General features: G+C 38.7%; 1 protein-coding gene across 1 annotated transcript; it reads right to left on the bottom strand.

The window, feature by feature from the left end:
- Nucleotides 1-6,926: 6,926 nt before the first annotated feature.
- LOC131060003 (amino acid transporter AVT3B) lies at nt 6,927-8,836 on the bottom strand. Its single transcript, XM_057993082.1, has one exon. The coding sequence runs from the start codon at nt 8,572-8,574 to the stop codon at nt 7,246-7,248; it is 1,329 nt and encodes a 442-aa protein (XP_057849065.1). The 5' UTR covers nt 8,575-8,836; the 3' UTR covers nt 6,927-7,245.
- Between the last annotated feature and the right edge of the window lie 2,492 nt (nt 8,837-11,328).

Here is an 11,328-nt window from a genome sequence, read left to right on the forward strand (position 1 = left end):
TCTTTGCCCTTGGGGGGGGTAAGAAACTTTTCCTTGCCAGTGGAGGGAGAGGGCACAAAGTGGGTAATTTCAGTGATAGAAACAAAGGGGGGAATGAGTGGTTGCAAGGGCATTATGCGCAAATTAGAGAAACCTAGGCAAATCCAGGCCAAAAGAGAAGGTCGTGAAATTGTTCGAAGCCGAAGCAGAGGGATGAACCAACATTAAATTCCTAGGAGGGCAAAGAGACCTATGGTAATCATAGAGCTTGTAAATAAGGCCTCGGTGAAACGGAATTGGCAGCTTGTCCCCATTCTTGGGGTCCAGGGCTTCTTTAATAGAAGCTTCCAGAGAATACAATAAGAAAAAAGGTAAACAAAGTAGGTCATTATTGCAAAAGTGATTGAGCAAAGGGATGTGGTAGTAATAAAATACCTTGAAGTAGCCTTCCAGAGTAAAGTATTTCATGATTAACAGGCAGATTTGGTTCCAAGGGTGCTTCAACTCTTCACGGGCAAAACTCCCTTGCAATTTCACCGGCTCCTCCTTGTTTCTGAAGAAGCGTTTCATACCTTCACTATTAGACACATGGGTGGTCCTCTTCCATTTTCTCCCTTCCAGTGAGAGACCCGTCGCTTGAGAAATAGAATCCTCTAAAACCTCAAAAGAGACACCCCCAATCATGACCCTTTTGCCAAACCAAGAGGTCACAAATTGGACTGAGAGCTGCTCATCATGGCCAGTAAGGCACTCCATGAAATCCGCAATCCCGCCTTCCACACAGTAACTCTAGACTAGGGTATCCTTCTTAAAATCATTAGGATTATCAGGTTCGTAGCGCACTCTATCACCCCCCCATGGCCAAGTCCGAGAGCTCTAGCTTAGCAGAGGATATAAGAAAAACCATGCAAAGAATGTTAAGGATGTGGGTTTTGGAGAAAATATAGTTAACAAATCCGCATGGGTCAGATAAATTAAGCCTGAGGCCACTAACAAGGCACCAAAAAGTGAAATTATCGCCATTAATGACCTTGGAAATAGGGAACTTGTGAGAGTCATTAATCGTAACAAAAGATAGGACGTTAGGCACATATGAAATTATCAAGTAATCGAATCTAGTTCGATTAATGATATAAGTGGTATGTGGAATTTGCATATGGATAGCCTTGAGAACAATCTAGTGAGGTCTACAACCAGACATTTCATCACCCTTCCAGATCATCATGAGGAGGTGACCGCAAAGATTGTACCCAAACATGATTTCCGCACACACATACCCTTTGGTGGACATGCTGGAAGTACTCGACATATTCCCTTGTTGATTAATCCACCTCATCTAGAAGTTGGCAGTAGTCATCAACATATTCCCCATATTCAAATTCAAAAAATAAATCCTCTCGAGAGTCCAGAGCATCAATAGGAAGTACCAAAAGAGGCTAAACCAAAGCAATATCATAGGAGTTGATTTCAGTAACTTCACCCTTCAGGAGGAGTTAACATGAGGAGGCAAGGAATTGTGGTTCCTCCACCATCTTAGGCTAGTGTTCAATAATCCAAGGGCTGCCATAGCATCAACAACCCTATTGCCTTCCCTATACACATGCATTATACAGAAGGAGTCAAGCCCAACTATAAGACTAAGAATATCCCTAATGATACTTTCAATAGTCCAGTTAAGTCTGTTCCTCCCTCTAACAACATCCACAATGAGCTTAGAGTCCCCTTCAATGTCAAGATTCGTTATGTCCATGGAGAGGGACAACCGTATTCCCCAAGCCAAGGCCACAGCTTCCGCTTGATTGCTAGAGTAGCCATTCAGGTTCCCAGCATAGGCAACAACTAGGGTCCCACTGTGATTTCTGATAACATCGCCCCCAACCGCAAGGGCTAGACGAGCTGCTCCATCAAATTTGGGTTTGAAGTAGCCAAGAAGAGGGGGGGACCAAATGATATTTTGCCTTAATAGAAATTTAGAGCCATCAAAGTGAGAAAAGGAGCTAGGGAGGTTCCAGCTACTAGCGATCTCCCAATCCCGTTTTGAGGGAGGATTGGGGGGCAATTTAATCCTAGCAACAAAGATTTTTTCCAGGATGAGTTTAAGAAAACCAGCAAAGATAGAATCCAGCGAGTCCACCTTGTCCCTGAAAATCATGTTATTCCTTTCCCTCCAGATACTCCAACAAAGGTGAGGGGGAATTTGCTTCCAAAGTTGACAGACCATAGGGTTGGAGGAGGGGCCCCCAAACTCATGCATCAACTGCAATATATTTTCATTCATGGTCCAGGAAATGTTAATCTTGTGGCAGACCATCCCTTAAAGGTTTCTGGCAAAGGAGCAGTGAAGGAAAAGATGGGGGGAGCTTTCAACATCAATTTTACAAAGGACACATTTGTTGGGGAACTGAAATCCTCTTTTGGCCAAGTTGTCATGAGTCAAAATTTTGTTGTGCAAAATAGTCCACTAGAAGAAATTGATCTTAGGGATGAGTTGAGGATTCCAGATCTCTTTCCAATTAACAAGCAAGATAGGTTCCCACAACAAGCTATTGTAGGCAGTCTTGACAGAAAAATCCCCAGAGGGTCCCATTTCCAAATAAATTTGTCCTCCCTAGGAAAGAGAGGGAGGAGGGTCCCAACCAGAAGCTTTTGTAGCTCATTAGCAACAAGAAGCAAAAGAGATTGATCTAGATAGCAGTCCACCATATCCTTCCAGGTGTTGTTGAGGAAGAAGTCAGACACTCTTTCTCCAAAGAATCTTCTAGTGATATTCTCAAACCTTTTGAGGGAAGGTGAGGCAATGAGGGGTTTTTCCCCAAGCCAACAATCCTCCCAGAAGAGAATCTTTATGTCATTGCCAATAAGCCATTTCATACCTTGGGAGATGGTGCCCTTACAGCTGATAATGTTATTCCAAATTCTAGACCCTCTGGGGAGTCCATCTTCACTTAAAGCAGAGAGAAAACTGTCACCCCCAATCAAATTCCTTGTGTAGTAGTTTCCAGGCCATTTTAGACATGAGAGCCCTATTGAAATGGGTAATTTTACAAATACCTAAACACCCCATCTGTTTTGTGTAGCAGACTTTATCCCAACCCACAAGAGCAAGCCTTTTCTTTTCTTCCATCCTAGTCCAAAGGAAAGTTCTTTGGATATTTTCAAGTTTGTCAGCCATGGCAGCAGAAATTTTGAAGAGGGAAAGGAAGTAGATAGGGATGCCTTGTAGGGCAAAGGCCAACAGCTGAAGCTTCCCCGCACTACTGAGGAGCCTTCCCTTCCACCCAACCAACTTTCTTTGCATTCTTTCAAGGATAGTCGCCCAGAAGGAGTTAGAAACATCCTTGATAGTTAGAGGTAACCCAAGGTAAATACCTGGGAGGGAGGCCATTTGACAACTCAGGATCCTTCAAATTTTATCTTGAAGACTGGCAATAGTGTGGATGAAGTAGATATTGCTTTTATCATAATTAATGAGCTGACCAAAAGCATCTGCATACTAGTTGAGAAGGGATTTCCATCCCCTGGCCTCCACCACGGAAGAGATTCCAAAGAGAAAGGTGTCATCCACAAACTACTGCAAAATGGTAGGAGGAATAGTGGAAGCAGGTTTGATTCCACGGGGGACCCCACTGCCAACCAAAGAGTTGAACTTTTTTGCCAAAACTTCAGCAAGGATAATAAAAAGGTAAGGTGAAAGAGGGTCACCTTGTCTCAGCCCCCTAGAAGCCCCAAAGGTCTCTAGAGGGCTCCCATTGAAAAGGACGAAGTAGTTAACCGTAGGTATGCATTCCTTGATAAGGTTGAACAGTTTTCCCCCAACACCAAGCTTTTGCAAGACCTTGAAAAGAAAGCTCGATTTAACTCTGTCGTAGGCCTTCGAAATATCTAACTTTAACACCATACTTGGATTACAACATTTGTCCATAGAATGAATGATCTCATGAGTGGAGATGGCCGCATCAAGAATTTGTCTGCCAGGGACAAACCCCTTTTAACTCAAACTGATAAGGGAGTCTAGAAAGGGTTTGAGTCTATTGACTAGGACTTTGGTGAAGATCTTGTAGACAATATTGCAGAGGCTGATTGGGCAAAAGTCTTTCAGAGAAGACGACTCCTGAATTTTGGGGACCAAAGCAATGAAGGTGTTGTTTAACTTTTTGAGGAGCTTTCCAGATTTGAAGAGATTATTAGTAGCAAGAGCCACACCAAGGCTACTATGTTGTATCTTCCACTACCATCACATATATTAGATGATGGTCCATTACCCACCTACTGAAGTAGAAATTATGTTTTTATAAATTTAGCATTATTGTGAATAATTTCTAATTAATTTTTAGAGATCTATTAGAAATTTACCCCTAAAACAAATGGAACTATGACATTCATTGGCGTTATGGTCAATGATGTATTTATGATGGTGGACCCTAAAATGTATAGTAAATATATATTAATTCAATTCTAGAATTAATGTTCAGTTTACATTTCAAAATCTCAAATATAAAATATAAAATATAATATAAATTCATATAAAAATATCTCTGCATGACCACCAAGAAAATTATGTGCTAGCTCATTAGCGATGAAAATAAAATCCAATCTTTAATATTGTGGTGTTAGACCAAGACACAATGAGTACACTTGCAAAGGGTGACAAAATGTGCACCATGTGGATCATGATGTCCTCCAATCTAGATAGAATAACACCTTAACAGAAGTAGGAGTGATAATATTAGGATTAGAATAGTTTTCTGATAAGATCATCATTTGAACTATGAGATTGAGACATATGGGCAATATTGTATGAATGAGAGTATCAATTGCATTGGAGGGTCTAAACCTTCATAGTGTTGATGACTAGTGACACTATCACATGATGAATTGGGTTTTGGGCTAGTGGTCTTTTTGGATGGTTTGGTGTATGGCGAGACCCATCTCTATCTTGGATAGAAGTTTGTCCTCTACCCTAGAAAAATAAATTATTTAATTATGATTGTACCAATAGATAGGAAATCTCTTACAATTTAGTGTAAGGGATTAGTAATTTTTGGATATGTTAAAAATGCACAAATCCGTGTTCTATTATCTCTTTTATTTTGACTTCATCATAGGATAACTTCATCACATAAAATTGGTGGCATGACTCCCTATGTGTTTTACATTGATGAAATCAAATTATCACAAAGTCTACTTGATTCATCATTGCTTCTAATATATTTGATGGTTTATACATGGTGGGTGTTGGATGTCAATGTTTCAACTAATTTTACAATTCAAATTTTATTTTTCCTCAAATTTCCTAAAACTTATTGGCTTTGTGAAGGGTTTATAAGAAGCATAAGAGTAGATTTATATCACTTGCCTCTCTTCAACACCAAAATGCCTCTCTTCAACACAACATTTGTGAAGGGTTTATAAGAAGTGTAAGAGTAGATTTATAAGAAGGGTTTATATCACTTGCCTCTCTTCAACACAACATTGTTAAAAATGTAGAGGGGGTTTGCAAATGGTTCAGTTCACCAAAATGCACTCATGGAATAACATAGTTTGCATTCTTGAGGGCTTTTGAGGTCAAGGGTTATGGCAATGACATAACCAATTTTTTATATTTTTGTTTCGATAGCAAAACACATAAATGCTAAGCCTCATTCATGTTTTTAAAATATGTACATGTTTAGTAAAAAATGACACTTTTTGCCACTTCTTTTCCTCTCAACTCAATGTACTCACCCACTAGCCAATGCAACTCCTAGAATGTCATCAAGAACTACTATTGTGCCCTCTTCTTAGGTCGCTTGGCAACATGAGAAGGTGACTCTAGAGGAACAATTGTCATTGTGCAAGGGGCATTACTCTAATGATCAAGAAGTACTTGCAATGCACAACTTTCAATGCCACTTTATTAGCCTAAACTTGGATATGCAAAGGAACATTGCAAATGATAACCACTTTTGCATACAAGGAAAGATGTTGATCAATAGAACATTAAAATAAAGTGGAACTTCAAATTTTCCAAATAGAAAAGAAGACTTCCATTCAAAAAGCATTCTTGATCTAGGTGAATTGGCCAATCTCCCAGGAGCACAATGCACCATGACAAAGTTTTGGATTGAAAGGATTTCAATAAGTCCATGTTAAGCTTTATGACAAAATCAAAATAAATTATTAATAGAAATGGGGGCAAAAATTCTACTTAGGTTTTGAAGCCCTGAGATAGACCAATCAAATCCCCAATTGTAAGCATTGTTCAAGGATATACCAAACAAAATGAGCAAAATTGAGTTACCAAGATTTTTGAAACCTAACTTGAAGTGTGTGAATAGGATTGGAGAGATCATCTCTTATTGAACTACTATGCCATAGTTAAGTTTGGAGAAAGCCTTAGAGTATAACCCTTGTGAGTGTAATTACAAAAATAAGTGGTCAAGTACTACTACTAATCTTTCCAACATACCTGTATGATTTATATTGCAAACTTTTGTTTTATGTGAGGATGGAACGCTTCCAAGATTTCCTAAAAGAAACTTGGTCTTAATTGCTTAATTTACACTTAGCCAGTAGTCTTTAACCATAAATCTATACCACCTTAACCTTTAACCATAGATCTAAACGCATATGGCTTTGAAAAAGAGGTCAAATTGATTTTTAAGCCCCTTTAAAAAAACTTAAGAATATGAATTTAAGGCACTTTTACAAATCAAACATTATGATAATTGTTTACTAAATATCTTCAAAAAGATTTTATTACCTCCTTGAAAACACGAGACATTGAAGACCACCAAAGAAAATATTAAATGCCCATCCCAAAAACTATAACCCTTACATAAAAGCTAAAGTTTGACAACCTCCCACACTCTCCATATATGTTTAGACAAAAGAAGTCACTTGAATCTTAACCAGCACCTTAATGGTCACAATATGTTGGCACTTCAAATAAACATATAACTTCATCATTAAGAAATTATCCACCAAAATATATTGAAAATTAAAAATGAATTTTGTTAGAAAACAAAGAGTTGGGAGATTGAGGAGTTTTCAATCTAAGCTAAGATTTCTTAGTTAATGAGGCCTTTCCCCTCATTTTCAATTATTTTTTAACGCCTAATTTAACCAGGGTCGTGCCCAAGTTCAGCACCTTTAAACACCCAAGGAAGTCCAGTCTGCCTTCATGTCCTTGAAAAACTGGAAGAAAATTCTGCTGATATGAATTGAATTTACAATATGGAGATTACCAGAGCATACAATTGAATGGTGCCACTGCCAATATCAACATCAATGCTGAGGAGCAGAGGAAAAGAAGATGTTCTTGGCAGACAAGAGGGTCCCCATGACTGCAAACAGAGCACCAACACAGATGATGAGAACATCAGCAATCACATGAAGCCATGGACCTTCCTTCCTGCAAGCAATCAAGTGAAAAGATGCAGGCAATACAAAACCCAGAGCACAGCACACACTGCTGCCCACCAGAGACAGAAAATCTGCAAAATTGGGCACAAACACAGCAACAATGGTGGTCACAAGGACACACAGAGACCTCAACAAAAAGGAGTATTGGGCTCCATTGAATCTGCTCTCCACCACCTCATGCACAGGATTCATCATCAGAGGAAAGGTGAAGAACAAGTTGAGGCAGAGGGCCAGCTGCACCAGATCTGTAATCAAATTCTTCCCCAAATTCAGAGTAACGATCTCCCTGGTCTCTGCCCCAAAGGCCATGTAGCCAAGGACCCCGAAACACCCATAGACCAGAGTGGAGAGAAACAGAGCAAGAGCCAAAATTCCCCCAAATCTGTGCTTCTTATCAGCAACAACCTCAAGCGGCACCACCATGCCCATGCCTTCATAGCAATAGATGGCCACTCCAATGCCGTAAGGAACCATACCCAATTTAGTAAATGCTTCTAAATTGGGCGTTTTTCTGTTCCAATAAGTGACAAAATCATCCACCATGACTGCCCCCATTCCCAAAATCTCCACCCCATCGGCGAAAATACTGAGCGGTGCCAAATGGGTCAGAGCCCGAATCGCATTCAGCCCTACTTGAAATGGGAAAACGGCCCATATAAACACCGTTTTTGCAGCAATTCCGGCCAATTTGTACTCCCTGAGTGCATTCCCATTTCCAGAGGGGAACACCAGGTAAGGATTAGGGTTCCTTATGGGCTCCCTTTCCGGGCCAGATAATACAGAGGACAAACTGTTGCCGATGAAAATGAGGTAACTGACACAGAATCCCGCCTGGCTGAGCACTATCATGCAATCCACCATCAATTTCCCAGTGGGTCCGCTGACAGTAAAAGCGACATCGCCATAGCTTTTGATTTTCACATACCCATCGTTCTCAAGCTTTCTTTTGGTCCACAGCAGCAGCAACATGCAGTAATATGTAAGGCCTGCAACAGTGCCCAGAATTAGAATCCCTGCAAGCCACCCTGTTTTCATGAAGGTGTAGGGCAATCCAAGAACACCTGCCCCAACAATGGCGATCAGAATGTTTCCGAACGATTTCCACACAGACGACAGCGCTGCGTTTTCGGATTGGGAAGATTTGGGTAGCAGCGCTGCTGATGAGGAGGAAGCTCCTCTTTCATCCGCCATTTCTGTGCAGGGTAAAGAGTTATGCGATTGATAGGTAAGAACAATCAGAAGAGATCATGGAATTGTGAGATTTGTGTAGGGGTTTTTAAAGCGTTTTCTGTGATCTGTTAGTTTACTCAGTTTTAGCGTTAGCTAAAATTAGACAGGGAAAACTTTTGTCCATGTGTTGCGGCCTGGGTTGACTTGAACAGATTTGTTGGGGAATGACGTCGATTTCTACAGATCAGAATGGGGAAGATGTAAATCACAGTAAAATTGGGTATCGCGCCATTTTGCAATTTAAGATCATCTCGATGACACGAGGCACTCGTTGAAATTATTAGATTTTTTGAAAATAGGGGAAGTTATTTTTGTTGTCAATTGTTGGGAAGCGAGGCATCTTGCGATGATAGTTGCAAGAAGTTAGGGTATGTTCTCATGCGGCTGTTTAGCTTGGCTGCTCAATATTTTTAGGGATTATTTGTGAAGCAGCTGACCCCATGAATATTTATCTTTGCTGCTTATTTTTAAGCAGAACATTTTAACTTTGTATTAATAGCATTAATACTAATTTGTGTATTTAAAATTTGGAAAAAAAAAAGAAATAAATTCTTAAAAAAAAAGGGAAAAAAAATTGTGGAGCCATGTGGCATTTTTCTTAAATTTAAGTAGAAAATAGAGTTACGTAGCCACATGGGAACATGAGGTTAGCCACAAGCTTAGATTATGGAGGGAGTGAATTGATATAGTGATGAGTGGGGAGAGTTATAATAAGTTGTGGTGCATATATAGGGGAAGGGGTTTAGTAGTCAATCGTGTTGTAATTATCATTTATTTTTTGGTCACTTAATTTTTTTAATTATTAATTTAAAAATGAAAAAATAATAATAATTAAAAGTTCATTAATAAATTTCACATATACTAATAGTCATTCACTTGTACTTCCAGTAGTTAAAATTTTTGAGGTGGTTGTAATGCACGATTATTGGGACATCTTTAAGTAAGTATCGGGCAACACTTCTAAATGCTCCATTTTTTACCCTTGTGTGTATAACAGACCCCACAACATTTGTCTTTACTCCCGAGAAACCAGAACCATAGCTATAAACAAATAAGTCACATATGAAGACAACAACAAAAAATTCGTCGGAATCTAATGTACCGTTTAAGATAAGTGGGTGGACAAACTTAGTTATAATGGCTACTAGTGCTTCCCTAATGGTGATAGGTTCTTGTTCATATTGTTTTATTATTTTTTGTTATTTTTTTATATTGTTATTTCAAGTACGAAATCTTTTCATTTATTGCAAGTTCTCTTATTTCTTTTGGGGTGGGTTTTTTTTACCTTTCTTTAAAATGGTTTTCAATTATTTTAGTCTTGTGCATGACATTGCGATTGTTAGTTTAGATGCTTAGGAAAATTGTTCACAAACACCATCACAAATCCATATTGAAGATGGTTTAAAGGGTAATTATTTTGCCCTCAATGTTATTTTGCTTGTTCATGATATTGAGAATGCTTGTTGATGGCTTGAAAACTAAACTATTGTCAATTATTTTTGGTTAAGAATTCCCTCTAAAAGCATCCACCTATGCTAAGCCAATTTTTTTAGGTCCTACATGGGATCACATAGGGGACATTCAAAATCTTACTAAATACCTTTTTTTGCTTGCTAATGTCGAGTTTGGCCCTTGGTACATTCAATTCTCTTTTATTGTGTTTCCCTTAGGACTCAAGACTTTATTATCTCTTAAAAGTGTCCACTTTGAGTTTTAGTCTGGGTTTAGTTCCCTAGTCTTCCCCTACCACTTTGGTTCTTCTTAGACTACATCATAGTATCTCTAGGCCAAGTCATTCATGTAGAACGAGTATTCCTTTTTTGGCACACTCTCAAAAAGGGGTATGTGTCCAAGTTAATCTCTCTAAGCACCTTAAAGACTCCATTGAATAAAAGTTAGCACTGAGACATTTTACTTAATAGGTCATGTAACGTAATCTATCAAATACTTGCTCATTACCAATCCTTGAACCCCGAAATTTGAGATTGTCCCTTAGTTGTTCAACAACCCAAGCCTTAATTCAAACAACCATCTTAGGAGTCTACCCCTCAAAGAAAGAGGGTGGATGGATCATAATGAGCAATTAAAAATGCATGTACTTTATGTGTTAAAGGATTTGGTCCACAATTATAATACATTGAGTTGTAGATATCAAGGCCAATCAAGACAATGATGGCTAGTTATTCTCAACCCAAAGGGGAGTTGTCAAAAGTAGCTAGTGGATGGGTCTTGTTTTAATAGGATTTAAACCATGGCTAGTTTATCTCATCTTAATTAGATTATAAGGCACCCTTGTTGTCCGCTTCTCATCTATCTTGTAGTCTATTCTGTGAGATAAAAGAGATTTTGTGCCTAAGAATAAAAGGGCTTCTAAGATGTTTTGTTCAATTATTTAAGTGAGATAAAAGAGAGTTTGTGCCTAAGAATAAAAGGGTTTCTAGGGGGTTTTGTTCCATTATTATGATAATTATAAGAACCATTCAATATATCGTATCGCTAAGGATAAGTATAAATTCCCTGATACCATAGAGAATCAAGACCAACAAGTTTTAATAAAGTGTTTAATTCAAGGACATCAAAAGATAGAACCAAGAGTTTTTCAATCGCAAATTCACAATGTTGGCTACATTGAGGGATATGCAAGAGAGACTCAATAGTGGCCACGACATTGACAACTTTGTTGTTCAACTTAGATATTTGTTCAAAAGATATCTT

This window comes from Cryptomeria japonica, chromosome 8 (genome assembly GCF_030272615.1).
Source record: "Cryptomeria japonica chromosome 8, Sugi_1.0, whole genome shotgun sequence".
NCBI lineage: Eukaryota > Viridiplantae > Streptophyta > Pinopsida > Cupressales > Cupressaceae > Cryptomeria > Cryptomeria japonica.

What these genes read in the sequence shown, in the direction of transcription:
- LOC131060003 (XM_057993082.1), bottom strand. Translation starts at nt 8,574, where the DNA reads ATGGCGGATGAAAGAGGAGCTTCCTCCTCATCAGCAGCGCTGCTACCC.